The 19,787-nt window shown below is 38.8% G+C and overlaps 1 protein-coding gene across 1 annotated transcript in view; it reads right to left on the bottom strand.

Annotated features, from left to right (window-relative positions):
* The window catches only part of lg15h8orf34 (linkage group 15 C8orf34 homolog), a 99,462-nt gene extending 82,139 nt beyond the window's left edge, over positions 1–17,323 (bottom strand). Inside the window, exon 1 of the mRNA XM_061921854.1 lies at positions 17,010–17,323. Within this exon, the coding sequence (XP_061777838.1) occupies positions 17,010–17,078 (69 nt within the window). The 5' untranslated portion in view covers positions 17,079–17,323. The remainder of the gene's footprint in view (positions 1–17,009) is intronic.
* Between the last annotated feature and the right edge of the window lie 2,464 nt (positions 17,324–19,787).

Here is a 19,787-nt window from a genome sequence, read left to right as displayed (position 1 = left end):
AGCACTGGTGTACCTTTCCCGTGGGTAGTGTAACGGTTCAGTGTTTACCACACTACTCTCGAGAAATGGGAATCTTTGGGCTCCCTTGCGATCAGAGTGAGGATTCAATTCAAAATCGATTCTAGATTCAAAGAGATTCTCGTAATATATATTATTTGGTATTATAATTGTAATGAAACCTTTTCAAAACAGGTTACAACTTACAGAACTTTTTGGTTGCTGACATATGACGTACATGCATGGATAGTAAGCAGGGAGATGGCCTAAAAACATTTTTTTACAATAGATACAATGTTTTTAAAAATAGATACAATGTTTAGAAAAATATATTAAAATTGTTTTGTCAAAAAAATAAAATACATTTTTAAACATTAGGAATCAATTTGGAATCGGAATAATGAGAATTGCAATTCAGATGTTAATGAATTTTTTGGAGCACCTAAACTACTATTATTTACTTACCCAACACCAAAAATTGCAGTTGCACTGGTCTACCTTTGCCATTGGTTGTGTAATGGTTCACACAGCTGGCGTGGGAGTACTGCCACTCAATCCTCCCAGTCCAGGGTGTAGTCTACATTGGTCACTGGTAGTGTAGTGGTTCACAGAGCTCACTTACATGCAGTTGGATTGGGGGAAAATGTCCACTTTTAATGCTCTATTCACAACTCCCAATTAGGTTAGTCTCCCTTCAACATTGGCAGTGTAGTAGTGGTTCACTTGTCTTTTATGTAGCCCTCTTGATTGATAGAAATGATTGATTTCTATTCTTGTCACGAGCGCACAAAGTCTAGAGCCATAAAACGCAGACATGCTCTCATCATGACTCGTCCTTGTGTGAAAAAATGAACGCAGCTTACAGAACTGATATCAGCGTTCCCGCCACCACTATATTGTCTCTTTACCTGTTGTTTGTCATTGCAGCGACATCGCGACAGGTCGTGTTGGTTATTTAAAGGGAGACGACAAATCTTTTCATTCGCACCGGATGATAGATGCTTGTCAGAGCAGCCATTTTTTAATCTGAGACGCACTTCAATGAAGACGTTTGTGGAGGGGAAAAACGATGAAAGGTCGTTAGAAGAAGAAAAATGTGATACCTTTCAGATTCATGCGAGGGTAATAAAACTACAACGCAAGCACCACAAAAACACCAATAATACTGTTTTTCTGACCGTTATTCTAATTTAACCTTTTTTTTTTTTAAATACAACAATAATGTAATTTATCATACACAGCACTTATGGTGATATATAAGCAATAGGCTGGGACTGGCTTTAGCTTTTTGCAAAAAAGGTTACCTTTTGAACATTTATGATGGTCACAGCTTTACCCTGTGAATCACAGTGCAGTAAATATCTCTATAGTCAAATATACACAAACCAAATATAGGTCCTTGTTTGCGTAGCAGTCGGTGTGTTGAGGTCATTCGTAAAAGTATTAGCATGCAGCCGCCGTCCTCTCTGGCTGTTTCCCACAAATCACCTCCTCCTGTCCCACTGGTAGCCTTCCTCGGATTAGACCGGCTCTCTTTCGCCATCCTCGCTCTAAACTCTCCCATGATGCATCTGGCCTCCGGCTGTGTGCTCAGCTGCCTTGACTGCTTGTAATGACTCTTTAGCGTCGCTGTCAGACCCACACCTACGAAAAAAAGTGATACAACCTACCCCAGGACCAAATTTTATCCAGCAAAAGTGGGGGAAAATAACTACTTGGACTGAAACGCCACCGGCATTAAACTAGGGCTGTTACATGTTAATTAAAAACAACAGCATGAAAACATATGCAGCAATAAAATATTTGCATGCAATTGTAGAATGATAGACAATAGGTGCTGGCAGATCTACCTATGTGAAGATGGCCCCCCTTACCATTGCAAATATAAAAATAAGACTGCCAGTCATTTGTGCTGTAAACATTTTTGTTTGAGCCATTACAGTTTTCAAGTTATTCTAAAGTACATTTTCAGACTAGTGACATCATCGAGCTCCCCCACGTTGTCAAAATCTCCTAAAATGTGTCCTATTAGTTGGTGCTAGGTTTGTGCTTGTGTGTACCAAAAGTGTATTGTCAAATATTACAGTTTTAACAGTGTTTTAATGTTTTAGTGTTTTAATATTATTCACATTCATAATGATGTGTGGATGGATAGTGACATATCTATCGATACCTGGCTCCGATCCACATCGGTACACGAAAGCGTTTTGCAGCACAAACCGGCAGAAATGTAGCATAAACGTTTGGAACGAGTTTGGGGAGATTTTGACCACGTGGAAGGAGCTGGTTATAATTAATAACACGTTGATAAAAATACAAATATCATAGTTGCACAACAAAAATTTGTAACACAGACCTGCAAGAGTCAATGATGAGAGGTATAGCAGATTAGTCTCGCTTAACAAGTCGCTGGCTAGCTTTTGTAGAGAACAGGGACTAAGGTAGATAATTGTCCCTTTTTAATGGGGCATACCGGGCTTGCTGAAGAGGGACAACCTTCACCCTAACCGGGAAGACGCCATCACTCTTACCAGAAATATAAACTACTATCTGAGTAAAGCTTGACTAACTACACGCAAGCTCGGACACAATTACAGTGTCTGTTAGTCCAGGTGAGGAGTCAGTTAAGCTAGATCTAACCAGCGCCAGGCTTGTGGTATAATAACCAGCTTTTCTCGTGGAATAATACATAACTCACATAATCCTTTTCTGTAGTGACTGTGCCAGAGGAGAACATGCATTCTATTGAGGTGGCAAATTATGATGCGTTAAATCTATCGCAGCTCGAAGCAAATAATCTCAAGATCACCATCATATCAATTCCTAGATGTGATCGAAATTATTTAAGGCGCACTAAACGAAATAAACGTAACGTTATTATTATCAAACTTACAGATACCATTAACAAAAATGCCTCAACACAGCCCACTATTTTAAACATCAGAACATTATCTCCCATCATTAGTAAATGAGAGCATTAGAGACAACAATTTTAACGTCATTTGTCTGAGTGAAACTTGGCTAAAGCTAGATTAATTTTTACCGCTTAACGAGGCATCTCCTCCAAACTATACGGGTACACATATTGCCCGTCCACTTAAAAAGGGTGAAGGGGTCGCACGAATATATAATGAAAACCTTAACCTTAGTCCTAACCTAAGTAATAAACATAAATCATTTGAGGTGCTTACTATGAGATCTGTCACAACCGTTCCTCTCTATATCGTTATCTATCGCCACCCCTGGGCCCACTCCGACTTTATCAGCGAATTTTCTGAATTTTCAGTGATCTAGTGATGCACACAGATAACATAATTATAATATGGGATTTTAATATCAATAAGAATACCCCGTCAGACCCTCCGTGGATGGTGCTCGAAACTATAATTAATAGCTGTGGTCTTAATATAAATAATAAATGAACAAACGTATCGCAATGGTTATACGATCGACCTAGTCCTTGTCTGGAGTATCACCACTTTCAAAGGTTTGACACGCCCATACACTAAAGTAATGTCCGATCATTACCTGATAACATTTTAAGTTCTGACTCATTGTCAACAAGCTACTAATAACCAATGCTTTAGCATCCGCAACATTAATGTGGTCACAAATATGATTCTTGATGGCCTACTGCCTTTGGTAATGGCACCATTCCAAAATGATGTGGGCTCTATCGATAACCTCACTAACAACGTTAACTATGCCCTGCGCAACGCCATTGATGGTATAGCACAGCTAAAGACAAAAAAGGCCCCTAATTTACCCCCTGATTTACAGAAGAAACCAGACCTCTTAAACTATCATGTAGAAAGCTGGAACGCAAATAGCGTGTGACTAAACTTGAGGATTTCCATCAAGCATGGATTGACAATTTAATATCTTATAAGCACCCACTTACTTTAGCTAAAACTAATTACTACTCCAATCTCATCCGCCTCAATAAAAACTATCCTAAATATTTGTTTAGTACAGTATGATTTTTTTTACTAAGAAAATTTAACTGATTAGAAAGGAGATTAAAGATAACCCATCCCAGCTCCAACTGGGTTCTATTAACGGAGGAACGAACGTATGTACGACGGATATTGCCCTCCAAAATAATATCTCTCTGTTTGAAAGAATAACATTAGGGGAACTCTTGCGACTTGTAAATGGGACAAAACAAACAACATGTTTACTCGACCAACTACATGGGAAACTTATTAATATTAGAACCTTCAGTGCTAAATATTAACTTATCACTTTCCTGTTCCCTAGCATTCAAAAAAGCGGTCATTCACCCTCTGTTTAAAAGACCTAACCCCGATCCTGACCTCATTGTAAACTTCGGCTAATGTCCCACTTTCCATTATCTCAAAAATCCTTGAAAAATATTGTTGCACAGCAGCAAAATGAACACTAAGCATCTAACAATCTCTGTGAACCCTTTCAGTCCGGTTTCAGGGCAAATCACTCTACGGAGACAGTCCTCGCAAAAATGACTAATGATATATTGCTAACTATGGATGCTGATGCGTTATCCATGTTGCTGATACTTAATCTTAGCACTGCTTTCGATACTGTTGATATTAACATTCTATTAGAACGTATCAAAACCCGCATTGGTATGGTAGACTTAGCCTTTTCTTGGTTTAAGTTCAATCTTACTGACAGGATACAGTGCGTCTCCCATAACAACGTGACCACAGAGTACATTAAGGTAACGTGCGGAGTTCCCCAGGGTTCGGTCCTTGGCCCTGCACTCTTCAGCATCCACATGCTGCCGCTAGGTGACATCATACGCAAATACGATGTTAGCTTTCACTGTTATGCTGATGACACCCAACTATACATGCCCCTATACCTGACCAACACGCCAGATTGTAGTAACCTCGGGGCCTGTCTAAATAAATTAAACAATAGACGTCCAGCAACTTTTTTCATCTTAACGCAAAGAAAAGGGAATTGCTGATTATCCGTCCTGCTCGACACCAACACCTATTTAATAATAATACCACCTTAACTTTTTACAGGAAAACAATTAAACAAAAGAGGGTGGGGTCCCTTCAAAGGTTTGTCGTTGTTCCCATTGGGTTGAGTTTTTTCTTGCCCTGATGTGTGATCTGAGCCAAGGATGTCGTTGTGGCTTGTGCAGCCCTTTGAAACATTTGTGATTAAGGGCTACATAAGTAAACTTTGATTGATTGATTGACACAGAACCAACATTTACAACAAGTTTTTGGAGATTATTACAAGATGTGGGAGCTGGATGATGTCACTAGTCAAAAAATGTATTTTTGGAGAAAAAAACAGGTTTTATCTTAATAATTGCAATAATAAGATGGGCCAGCTTTACAAATGTGGTACATCGATCTAAATATCGATAGTATCAATACATACATATTGGTTCTATCGCTTGTATTCAGTCATGTGACTTCTTCTCGGAAGTGAAAACCAGTGGTGGTCAACGAAGTGAAAATAGCTGTTGTACAGCAAGCAGTGCGCAAACTGAGTACAAAGGAAGCCTAAATCTTCCTGCAGAAAGCAGATACGAGCAAAAAATCTAACTATGCAATGGCAAAGAGCCCTATAATAATCCCCAGGATTATACATCGGTCGCGTTCTCAGACATATCGAACTATTGTGCTCCAGTTACCATTCTACACGACAAAACAGATACAAACTTGGAAAAGCATGGAGGTCTACAACTTCTTTCTGTGTGACTGGGTCAAGGAAATTGGTATAAAACCTATCTCGGATAAGTATGCACTGTTTTTTGCTCAAGCAAGGTTGCATTTAAGGATTAATCTTCAGGTCTCCTGATGCTGCTGTTGCCGTTGACGGGTAGTGTGTTTTTCCCTGTCTTTATCAAAATGTAACTATATATGTCAGCATTGTGTATGTGCTGGAAGCTTCATTTATGATTATTGCCTTTGGTAAATGCTTAAGTATTTTACGTTTTGCTCAATTGTAATTTCCCCTCTGGAATTAATAAAGTATTTCTGATTCTGATATTTGCTTTCATTTATTTAGATACACCAAGTTTGTGCTTTTCGAAACACTTGTAGCAAACGTGTTTAGAAAATACAAAAAATGTCAAGATAATACTTAAATGGGAAATAATAAACGTTAAAAATACGTCAAACAAACCTTTAATGAAGTGGTATCTGCAAACTCATGCATTCTTCGACTCTGCTCACTTGGCTTGGAGTGTGAGCTGCTTTTTATCGTGGCTTCATAAAATCTTGAGGTGTGGCGCCGTTGGGAGAGTGGCTGTGCCAGCAACCTGAGGGTTCCTGGTTCAATCCCCACCTTCTACCATCCTAGTCATGTCTGTTGTGTCCTTGAGCAAGACACAATCTTGCTCCTGATGGCTCCTGGTTAGCGACTTGCATGGCAGCTCCCGCCATCAGTGTGTGAATGTGTGTGTGAATGGGTGAATGTGGATATAGTGTCAAAGCGCTTTCAGTTAAAAAAAATAAAAAAGGTAGAAAAGCGCTGTACAAGTATAACCCATTTTCCTACCTTGTTAATTACCTCACGAGGAACTGTGAAGAAACGTTTATCCTTTTTGCAATTTGAAGGATTCGTACAGCCGAAAATAACAAAAGCATAGGGCTTTTTTTCTTTCAGAAATTCCAAAATGCGCTTAGTACTCATTAAGAACACTGGCAGCTTGGCCACAAGGCATATTTAATGGGCGGGGCGTGAGCCAGAATTGACGTCAGTAATGTCCAAGCCATACAGAATATTAGGGGTGTAGGAAAAAAATCGATTCGAATTTGAATCGCAATTGTCACGTTGTGTGATTCAGAATCGATTCTCTTTTATTTTTAATCGATTTTTTTATTTTAGTTTTTTTAGTTGTTTTTTTAATCAATCGAACAAAACAATACACAGCAGCACCATAACAATGCAATCCAATTCCAAAACCAAACCTGACCCAGCAACACTCAGAACTGCAATAAACAGAGCAATTGAGAGAAGACACAAACACGACACAGAACAAACCAAAAGTAGTGAAACAAAAATGATTATCAACAACAGTATCAATATTAGTTATAATTTCAGCATAGCAGTGATTAAAAACCCCTCATTGACATTATCATTAGACATTTATAAATAAAAAAAAAAAAGAACAATAGTGTCACAGTGGCTTACACTTGCATCGCATCTCATAAGTTTGACAACACACTGTGTCCAATATTTTCACAAAGATAAAATAAGTCATATTTTTGGTTCGCTTAATAGTTAAAACAAATTTACATTATTGCAATCAGTTGATAAAACACTGTCCTTTACAATTATAAAAGCTTTTTACAAAAATCTACTACTCTGCTTGCATGTCAGCAGACTGGGGTAGATCCTGCTGAAATCCTATGTATTGAATGAATAGAGAACCTTTTTAAATTGGGAAAAAAATCGTTTTTGAATCGAGAATCGTGTTGAATTGAAAAAAAAAAATCGATTTTGAATCGAATTGTGGGACACCCAAAGATTCGCAGCCCTACTGAATATATTTCAATTTTTGGTTGTGTTGTTCATATTGCTACATTGTAGGGTTGTACGGTATACGGGTATTAGTATAGTACCACAATACTAATGAATCATATTCGGTACTACACCGTCCTCTACCCGTCGTCGTCGTCACGTCATGTCATTTCTGGATTACGGGCAGACGAGCATGTTCCGCAGCACGCGCACACACGGAGTACTTACAAGCAGACAAGGTGTATAGACAGAAAAGGGAGAACATGCGCACTTTGGCTTAAAAACTAACGATAAAGGTGACATTATAACATTGAAACACCATCATGAAGAGGTGCTTTAAGACATGGCTAGCTAGCTAGTGGCTAAAGTCCAGCCATGGTTGGCAGTGTTTTAGCTACTTCTAAATCACTAATCCTCGCCTTCATGGTGACAAATAAAGTTAAGTTTTTCACAAGTATCATCCGTGCAGGACCAGGAATAGCTAGACATGCTTCACTACACACCGTAGCTCACCGGCGTCACAATGTAAACAAACGCCATTGGTGGCTCTACACCGAACATTCAATGTAATGATACCAATTACAGGAGCTTATGTAGTCGATACTACAATGATTAAATCAATATTTTTTGGCATCACAACATCTTTTTTTGTTTTGAAATAATGTATATTATGTTTATAAACTCAGGAAATACGTCCCTGGACACATGAAGACTTTGAATATGACCAATGTATGATCCTGTAACTACTTGGTATCAGATTGATACCCAAATTTGTGGTATCATCCAAAACTAATGTAAAGTATCAAACAACAAAAGAATAAACAATTTCATTTTAACAAGTGTAGATAGAACATGTTAAAAGAAAAAGTAAGCAGATATTAACAGTAAATGAACAAGCAGATTGATAATGTATTTTCTACCACCATGTCCTTAATAATTTTGACAAAATAATAGAAGGGAAAATAACAATATGTTACTGCATATGTCAGCAGATTAAATTAGGAGCCTTTGTTTGCTTATTTATTAGTGAAGGTCAAGTTGTCTCGTATGTTCACTATTTTATTTAAGGACAAACTTGCAATAAGAAACATATGTTTAATGTACCAAAAGATTTTTTGTTAAAATAAAGCTATTCATACAATTTTTTGAGGTCCCCTTTATTTACGAATACATTGTGGTGCCGGTAGCAGTACCGGTACCAAGATATTGGTATCGGGACAACACTACATTGTTGAGATGATTAAATCTAGTTAGATTTTTTTTTTTGCAATTTTACTTCACCCTGAATATTGTAAGCAATAAAAGGCAAAGGGTGAATATTGTTGACATTGTTTTGTTATGAACACTGATAAATGATTTGCGAATAAGTTTGTTGGCAAGCTATATGAGTGCTTAAAATCTTTGCGTCATAATCACCATAATATCATATTGTAAGTGTGTTCATGTTCTAAATAAACTCAATGATTATGATTAACACACTAAAGGCAAAATTATAAGCATTTTAAAGTATCGGTATCGACAATATGTGAACCTGTATTGAACTGGTTTCAAATTGATACCAAACATGCAGTATGAGTATCAGGGAACGTGACCATAAAAAAAAGTGTAGGTCATACATACAGAATTATTACAAACATTTAATCGGCCCCTCAAGTATCATTAAGTTCTCAAATTATATTGCATTAGTTTTGTATGACGTACTTGACATACTTTCTCGCTGAGTCGGTTTGTCCGAGTTACTAGGTAGCAACTTGTTAGCTGTCCCCTTAACCTCAATAAAACGCTTGAATTAAAGTCACTGTTATTTAAAAAAAAATATCCTAAACATATAATCATAGGAGTATTTAAACTTTTTGTCCAAAATTATCAAAAAATATAAAACTTACTATTGTTCGTGGATTATTATTGTAATCAACACAGCCATGTAGACGAAGACGGGTCCTAATAAATATAGCTGACCATGATATCGCCTGATGAAAATGTTATGTTTATTTTCATTAATCTGCGGTTAAAAATGGATGGATGGATGGATGGGTGGCATAGTTAAAGGACATAACGGATGAAAAAATAATGTTCACCCTTCCCTTTAATTTAACATGTATTCACAGTTTTAGAGCTAACTATTATGACCTCTTGCTGAGGACAACAGTACAACGACATGGGGATTATAAACAATAATGTGATAGAACCAAATATGTATGCATTAAGTACATTCTTATTAGACGAAAATAAAACTTCTAATAATTCCCTGCATATTTTTTAAAGTGTCAACCAGACTTAAAGAAACTGTTAAAAAAAAGAACTTAATCAGGCCCTAAAATAAATCTACAGGCAAAGTGATTTACGCACAAAGTCCTAACATCAATACTAGGAAGAGAGCAGGGCTTTCTCATCTAAATCATTCTCAGTTTACTGCTAATTGGCATCGTTCATCTTATTAACTATAAAACAGACAAACACATACACAAACCACAATGAATACACTCGGCTCTTTTTGCGATGATGTTGCCTGATGGCCTTCTTATCGCAGCGAGAGAGCGCACATAGAAAAAATAGAGAAAGCCTGTGAAGACCCTGCAGACCCTGCTCGACAAAGCAGAGATCTGGAGGTCTTACTTGTGTTTACTACGCAGCAAAATATTTGATTGAAAACACCCCGTATAAGCAGAGTCACGGAGTTCCACAGGGCTCTGTGTAGGAACCAATGCAATAATGCAATTCCAGTGTATTAGAAAAATTGTGTATAAATTATCAAAAAACTTTCCACTCTGAGTTTCCAGTGAACAGATGAGAGATGTCTTTGTTGCACCAAGCAAAGTCTTGTAAAATTCCGCTGTGTACGTTGGAATGAGACGGGAGGAGTTATCTATTGTCCTCAAACACCTGCCGAAGCTGAATCCAGGACGAGCCCAAGCCTGAGGCATCTTCTTCTTTTGTCTTCAATGTGACCGAAAACAATAACTGTTTACATAATCCCCATTTCTGTTGTGACGTGTTGTTGCGTAATCATTGAATATCTAAATAAAATAAGATGTAAACTTTTTTTGTCAGAGTGGGGTGCAGGACTGTACAGAAAGTACAGAGGCCATGTCTCTCCTCAGATCTGAGTCCGAATTGAGTTCTGTCTCTGTTTGATTCCTTGCCTTTTGTCTTGTTTAATAGATGTCATCAGTGTTTGAACCTAAACAAAGTGCAAGCTTCCTGTTGGTAAAATCTCGATAAAACATTTCCAAAAATGATGATACCCAACTTTGTAATTTGTTATAGGTCAATTAATTGTGTGCTTCAGGGTTGATTTTAGGGTTAATCTTATGGTTTGTTATGGTGTTGGGTAGAGGTGGGGGAAATGCATTTTTAGACGCATCGCAATTCGGACATGGACGATTATAAAATCCCTTAGTAAACGTCAATAATCGATTTATTCATTGTAAATTAAGTAATGCTGACAGTTATAATTTTTGGCTGACTGCAGCGAGACCTCACCAAGAAATCCAACTTGCTCTTTTATTATACGGCACTTATGTTCCAGATTTGCACACATTTGCATTAACGGTAATTTAATAAATGTGATGGAAATTAATTTAACTCTTTCTTATAACAAATTCACAGTTTTTAAGAGTTGCAAGTAATAAACAAAACAAAATGTAAAACTCCATCAACATACCTAAATTAAATGTGCATCAATAATACATTTTTTGTCTAATCGTAGCTCCTGAATTGTAATCGAATCATGAGCTGCCCAAAGATTCCCATCTCTAGCATCTTTCAGATTTGCGTTGACCTCATAAACCTTCGCGGACCCTGATATCCTGCGGGTTTCGTCTCCTGATTATTCCAAAAGTCAGGACACAAAGATTAAGTTTACACTGCAGGCCAAAGTGGCCCAAATCAGATTTTTTTTTTTAGATCTGATTTTTTACAGCTGACTGTTTACCCTGCAAGTAAAATGTGATTTTTATCAGACTCCAATGTAAACACGCACAGGACCCAACGTGGCCCCAATGTGGCCCCGACACACGCACTTCGATAGAGTGAAAACAAAGGTAGTCGTTACTACTACCAAACAAAATAAATGTTACATATAGTCTATTATTTGTGCACTATTGACAAGTGATGCACCGAAAAGTTGGTAGTCTTAAATATACTTTTCTAACCGAAACTGGATGCTGTGATAACGTATCATTTTCCGCTGGCGTAGCTCGCCCAAAGCTAACGAAAAAGTTACATTTGGGTGACATTGCGTTTGGACTCAAATCACATTTAAAAAGATCAGATTCCAATAGGATTTATACTAACTCCTGATGTGGCCTGGATCTGATGCTAAAAATCAGCTCTAAAGCACTTTGGAGCGTTTACACTGGCAAAAAATAATCAGATCTGTGTCACTTGGTGGCCAAAAAAAATCAGATTTGGTGTGCGGCGTAAAAAAAGCCGGAGTCACAGGGGATAGCATCTTCCCACCATTATGGCCCCCAGCTTGCCATACGACCTCAGGAATGCACAGAAAGTTATGTTTTTAAGAGCAAGCTTATTAAGACACACCTATCTGATGTGGCTTTACATAGTATTATTTATTAATTTTAATTTAAGTCATTCATACTATACTTTTATGTAATTAGTTGGCCCTGCGATGAGGTGGCAAGCGCTCTATAAATTAAGTTTGATTGAATATTTTCCAATGTTGGTTGATTGACTGACATTTTTAAATTGAATTCTCCTTTTAAATGGAAAAACAATACTTCATCAATCAATCAATCAATCAATGTTTATTTATATAGCCCCAAATCACAAATGTCTCAAAGGACTGCACAAATCATTACGACTACAACATCCTCGGAAGAACCCACAAAAGGGCAAAGAAAACTCACACCCACTGGGCAGGGAGAATTCACATCCAGTGGGACGCCAGTGACAATGCTGACTATGAGAAACCTTGGAGAGGACCTCATATGTGGGCAACCCCCCCCCCTCTAGGGGACCGAAAGCAATGGATGTCGAGCGGGTCTAACATGATACTGTGAAAGTTCAATCCATAGTGGCTCCAACACAGCCGCGAGAGTTCAGTTCAAAGCGGATCCAAGACAGCAGCGAGAGTCCCGTCCACAGGAGACCATCTCAAGCGGAGGCGGATCAGCAGCGTAGAGATGTCCCCAATCGATACAGGCGTGCGGTACTTAATTGGTTGTTTTCCCTGTTAAAGGCCTACTGAAATGAGATTTTCTTATTCAAACGGGAATAGCAGGTCCATTCTATGTGTCATACTTAAACATTTCGCGATATTGCCATATTTTTGCTGAAAGGATTTAGTAGAGAACATCCACGATAAAGTTCGCAACTTTTAGTTGCTAACAGAAATGCCTTGCCTTTACCGGAATTATGTGCGCTTGACGTCACGAGTTGCAGGGCTCCACACATATTCACATTGTTTTTAATGGGAGCCACCAGCAGTAAGAGCAATTCGGACCGAGAAAGCGGAAATTTCCCCATTAATTTGAGCGAAGATGAAAGATTCGTCAATTAGGATATTGATAGTAAAGGACTAGAAAAAAAAATAAATAAATAAATAAAAAAGCGACGGCTCCGGGTGGCGGCAGTGTGAGCGTTTCAGATGTAATTAGAGACATTTACTAGGATAATTCTGGAAGATCCCTTATCTGCTTATTGTTTTAATAGTGTTTTAGTGAGATTTTAAAAGATTGTAACAACATACCTCGAGGTCGGATGGCTGCGGTGAACACGAAGTGTCTCAGAGAGAAGCCGAGGAGCCAAGCTCACAGCTGCCTTTTCAGCAGCTGCTGCAGGACGACGAATAATCCATTGATTTCTCTGGTAAGATATATATCACAATTTCCCCATCCAAAAACTTGCTGGTTGATGTAGAGAAACATGTTCGCTAGACCGCTCTGTGTTAAAGCTTCACAACAAACAAAGAAACACCGGCTGTGTCTCGGTGCTAAAGACAGCTGCAATCCACCACCTTCCACCAACAGTATTGTTCTTTATAGTCTCCATTATTAAATGATCAAGTTGCAAAAGATTCAGCAACACAGATGTCCAAAATACTGTGTAATTACGCCATGAACAGACACGACTTTTAGCCGTGTTTGGTGCAACGCTAATATTTCCTTACAGTCTGTGACGTCATGCGTACGCGTCATCATTCCGCGACGTTTTCAACAAGAAACTCGCGGGAAATTTTAAATTGCAATTCAGTAAACTAAAAAGGCCGTGTTGGCATGTGTTGCAAGGTTAATATTTCATCAATGATATATAAACTATCAGACTGCGTGGTCGGTAGTAGTGGGTTTCAGTAGGCCTTTAAAGGCTACAGTATAAAACAAAACTCACCGTGGGCCATTTTAGGCAGACTCTACAGTGCCTCTGCTGGTTGCAGGCAGGAAGTGCACTCTTTGTATTCACAGTTGACTATAAGGATGTCCTGCGTCACATTTACGATTAAAATAAATGATAGAAGTTGGACAGGTGGACGATGAAGATGGAGGGGGGAAAAACAAACACTGGGCTAATGTGTGTGTGTGTGTGTAATGAGTATTAAATGAACATCAGGGTGTGGGTGTGTGTCTGTCCATGGTGCTGAAAACACCCTCCTCTCACATCTGCTTAGCATGCGCTTCCTGTAGTGTGTATTGTGTGTTGTGTTGTGCTGCTACCAGCTAAATGCAGCAAAGTGTCACGTCAGCACTTTGAGTCGTGTGATGATGGTTTCACACACACAGCTGCAGCTTGTGTGTCACCGTGATGGAGCTGTTTGATCACTTTTAATAAATCAAAACACACAACGATCGAAAAAAAAGAGTAAATAACTCTAGAACGGTCCCTGAAGCAGCATAAAGAGAAAAGCAGAGGCAGTGTGGGACTCCTGAGTCGGCACACAAGTGGTCCTAATGTTTTTGTGTGGAAATTTTATACGAGCAAATAAATCCAGCTAGTCATATTCATAAAACTGTGCATGCACGTGAGTGAGAGTCTCGTGACCAGAAGGCCAACAAAACAATACATGTATTATTTTCAGTCAAACGGCCCAAATATGATTAATATAACATAGTTTATATAATGTATACAATTTTAATGGATTGCTATTTTTCTTATACAAGTTTATATACATATACATACATACATATATATATATATACACACACATATATGTACGTTTGTACAAACACATTAAGTCAAAGTTAAAGTACCAATGATTGTCACACACTCACTAGGTGTGGCAAAGCTTTTCTCTGCATTTGACCCATCATCCTCGATCACCACCTGAGAGGTGAGGGGAGCAGTGAGCAGCAGCGGTCAAGCAGGGAGGTAATGGGTATATATATATATATATATATATATATATATATATATATATATATATAGAATGTATTTGTAAATCATGGTGGAAAATAAGTATTTGGTCAACCATTCAAAGCTCTCACTGATGGAAGGAGGTTTTGGCTCAAAATCTCACGATACATGGCCCCATTCATTCTTTCCTTAACACGGATCAATCGTCCTGTCCCCTTGGCCGAAAAACAGCCCAAAAGCATGATGTTCCCACCCCCATGCTTCACAGTAGATATGGTGTTCATGGGATGCAACTCAGTATTCTTCTTCCTCCAAACACGACAAGTTGAGTTTATACCAAAAAGTTCTATTTTGGTTTCATCTGACTACATGACATTCTCCCAATCCTCTGCTGTATCATCCATGTGCTCTCTGGCAAACTTCAGACGGGCCTGGACATGCACTGGCTTAAGCAGGGGGACACATCTGGCACTGCAGGATTTGATTCCCTGTCGGCGTAGTGTGTTACTGATGGTAACCTTTGCTACTTTGGTCCCAGCTCTCTGCATGTGATTCACCAGGTCCCCCCGTGTGGTTCTGGGATTTTTGCACACCATTCTCATGATCATTTTGACCCCACGGGATGAGATCTTGCATGGAGCCCCAGATTGAGAGAGATTATCAGTGGTCTTGTATGTCTTCCATTTTCTGATAATTGCTCCCACAGTTGATTTTTTCACACCGAGCTGCTTGCCTATTGTAGATTCACTCTCCCCAGTCTGGTGCAGGTCTACACTTCTCCTGGTGTCCTTCGACAGCACTTTGGTCTTGGCCATAGTGGATTTTGGATTCTGATGGTTTGAGGCTGTGGACAGGTGTCTTTTATACAGATAACGAGTTCAAACAAGTGCCATTAATACAGGTAACGAGTGGAGGACAGAAGAGCTTCTTAAAGAAGTTACAGGTCTGTAAGAGCCAGAGATCTTCCTTCTTTGAAGTGACCAAATACTTATTTTTCTCCATAATTTACAAATACATTCTTTAAAATTCCTACAATGTGAATTCCTGGAATTTTTTCACATTCTGTCTCTCACAGTTGAAGTGTACCTATGATGAAAATTACAGACCTCTGTCATCATTTTAAGTGGGAGAACTTGCACAATCGGTGGCTGACTAAATACTTTTTTGCCCCACTGTATATATATATATATACACACACATATATATATATATATATATATATATATATATATATATATATATATATACACACACACACACACACACACACACATTTATATTATGTGTGCATGTATATATATATACATATATATATACACACACATATACATACACATATATACAGTATATGCATACACATATACATACATACATATATACTGTATATATACATATATACACACATACATTTATACTGTATATATATGCACATACATACATATACACATACAGAAATATATATGTATATATATACATTCATATATACATATGTATATACAAACATACATATGTACACATACATACACATTTACACACATACATACATTTATATAGACATACATATACACACACACATGCATATATATACATACGTATACGTACATACATATACATATATATATACATACATAATGTATATATACAATATATATACATACACACACATATATATACTGTATATATATGCACATACATACATATATACACACATACATAAATATATATGTATATATACATTCATATATGCACATACATATATATATATACACCATATATATATACACACATACATATATACACACACATACTTATATAAACTTTTACACAGACATACAAATATATATATACACACATACATACATACATATATATACAGACACATACATATACACACACACATACATACATATATATACATACATTATGTATATATACGTATAAGAAGCTATGTACCTGAAATACATTTACTAATATTGATAACAATATTGAATGCATTTTGCAATTAAATTTGGCTGTCGTACAGGTGCTCGTAAAAGTAAGCTCTTGAGCAAGGCACCAGCCTGCTTGAGTACAAGTGCACATACAGTAAGTTCACACAGACGCATTTTCAACAGAGATGATGACGAGGATTTTTCAAATGGAGTTAGTTGTTTTTTCAGCCAATAAGCAATTAGCGGTGACATAAGAGTAACTACCACAAGATGAATATAGTGCACTCAGAAGTTACTCACCTCGAATAAAGGTCCAATTTTGTTTTTCTCCAGGTAAGACTGAATCCTGGACTGTTGCGGAGACGCCATGGGGAAAGTGATGAGGGGAGTGAGGAGGCGGTCTGCCCCCCTCTCTGAACACCTTTCAGCGGGATGAGATGGTCCAGTGAGCCGCTGTCCTTCGTCCTTCAGGCCGCTTCACATGGTGACAAGAACATGTCCTCCGTCCTGCGCACATCTCCTTAGAGCGGCTGCCTGCTAAAGACTGACAGCAGCCCGGCGCATGGCGGTAGACAGTCGGCCCGGGACCCCCTCCTGCCTGCCGGCTGGCTCGCTTGCTTTCTCCCGCGGAGTGAAAGCTCACAGGCGGCGGAGATTCCAAGTCTTCCCGCCCCCCCGTGGATGGCTGGTGCCCCTCCCTCCCTCTTTCCCTCCCTCCAGTAATGCATCCACACTGCAGCCCCACTCATTCATATCATTATTGCTTATTATACTCAATGTAAGTCAATACATCCATTTACTTTTTTTGGTCATTATTATGATTACAGCCATTACATTTTAACAAAAGTAGAATATCATTAAAAAGTTCAATAATTTTTTTAACAACCATTTCAGAAAGTGAACCCTGGCAGTTTTAGGGGGCGCCACAATGATTGGGGGGAGGGAGTAAATATGGCTAAAGTTAAAGTACCGCTGATAGTCACACACACTAGGTGTGGTGAAATTAAAGGCCTACTGAAATGAGATTTTCTTATTTAAACGGGGATAGCAGGTCCATTCTATATGTCATACTTGATCATTTCACGATATTGCCATATTTTTGCTGAAACGATTTAGTAGAGAACATCCACGATAAAGTTCGCAACTTTCGGTGCTAAGAGAAAAGCCCTGCCTCTCCCGCAAGTCGCAGACGATGACGTCACACGTGTGATGGCCCCTCACATATTCACATTGTTTTTAATGGGAGCCTCCCAACAAAAAGTGCTATTTGGACCGAGAAAACGACAATGTCCCCATTAATTTGAGCGAGGATGAAAGATTTGTGTTTGAGGATATTGATAGCGAAGGACTAGAGAAAAAAAAAAAACACGATCGCATTGGGATGGATTCCGATATTTTTAGACACATTTACTAGGATAATTCTGGGAAATCCCTTATCTTTCTATTGTGTTGCTAGTGTTTTAGTGAGTTAAATAATACCTGATAGTTGAAAGTGTCTGCACAGGTGTCTTGACGGGCAGTGTCTCAGGGGAGTCGACGGCAGCTATGGACGGCACAAGCTCAGCTTTTCTCCGGTAAGAACTGACTTTTTAACCACAATTTTCTCACCGAAACCTGCTGGTTGACATTTGGTAGGGATCCATGTTGGCTTGACCGCTCTCTGATCCATAGGAAAGTTTCACCTCCGGGAATTTTAAACAATAAAATCACCGTGTGTTTATGTGGCTAAAGGCTAAAGCTTTCCAACTCCATCTTGCTACTGTGACTTCTCCATTATTAATTGAACAAATTGCAAAAGATTCAGCAACACAGATGTCCAAAAAACTGTATAATTATGCCGTTAAAGGAGACTACTTTTAGCTGCGTGTGTGCGCAGCGCTCATACTTCCTAAAAACCTGTGACGTCTTGCGTACACGTCATCATTACACGACGTTTCGAAGACGAAACTCCTGGGAAATTTAAAATTGTAATTTAGTAAACTAAAAAGGCTGTATTGGCATGTGTTCCAATGTTAATATTTCATCATTGATATATAAACTATCCGACTGCGTAGTTGGTAGTAGTGGGTTTCAGTAGGCCTTTAATCTCTGCATTTAACCCATCCCCTTGTTCCACCTCCTGGCAGGTGAGGGGAGCAGTGAGCAGCAGCGGCAACCGTGGCCAGGAATCATTTTGGTGATTTAAAAACCAATTCCAACCCTTGATGCTGAGTGCCAAGCAGGGAGGTAATGGGTCCCATTTTTATAGTCTTTGGTATGACTCGGCCGAGGTTTGAACTCACAACCTACTGATCTCAGGGCAGACACTCTAACCACAGGGCCACTCATAATAGCTTTCACACTTAAAAAATACATTTTAGTGAAGGTTTGAACACTTTGAACGTGATAAACAAACATAAGACAATGATGGATCAACTTTCTCTTCATTAACAAGCCAAAACAAAAACACGCTGCTGTATGCACTGCTCTGCCAACACGCACGCACACAGAAGTCACTTTGATGCACTCACAAACAATCAGAAAAAAAAATCCTTATTGCTACAATAATAAACATTTAAAATAGTAAAATCCACTCACATTAATATCAACCAAGGAGGAGCTGGCCAGAAAGTGGCGTGTGTATGTGTGCTCTGGCAGAGGCACTGCTGAACGAGAGGTAGCTCTTCTCCTCCGCTGTTAAATAAAATCTGCTTTGGCACTTTTTCCCCCCAGACAAGTCCGGTCTAATCACAATTAAAATTTCCTGTGGTATTTATTAAGCTTGCTTTGTCGATTCTTCCATACTTGTGAGCGCCTTTAATATATCGTCAATATAGTATCCGGCTCAGTGGCCTTGTGGTTAAAGTGTCCGCCCTGAGATCGGTAGGTCTTGAGTTCAAACCCCGGCCGAGTCATACCAAAGACTATAAAAATGGGCCCCGTTACCTCCCTGCTTGGCACTCAGCATCAAGGGTTGGAATTGGGGGTTACATCACCGAAAATGATTCCCGGGTGCGGACGCCGCTGCTGCTCACTGCTCCCCTCACCTTCCAGGGGGTGATCAAGGGTGATGGGTCAAATGCAGAGCATAATTTCACC

Source organism: Nerophis ophidion, linkage group LG15 (genome assembly GCF_033978795.1).
Source record: "Nerophis ophidion isolate RoL-2023_Sa linkage group LG15, RoL_Noph_v1.0, whole genome shotgun sequence".
NCBI lineage: Eukaryota > Metazoa > Chordata > Actinopteri > Syngnathiformes > Syngnathidae > Nerophis > Nerophis ophidion.
Note: the sequence above shows the minus strand (reverse complement) of the source record. Positions and strands in the feature narration are given on the sequence as shown.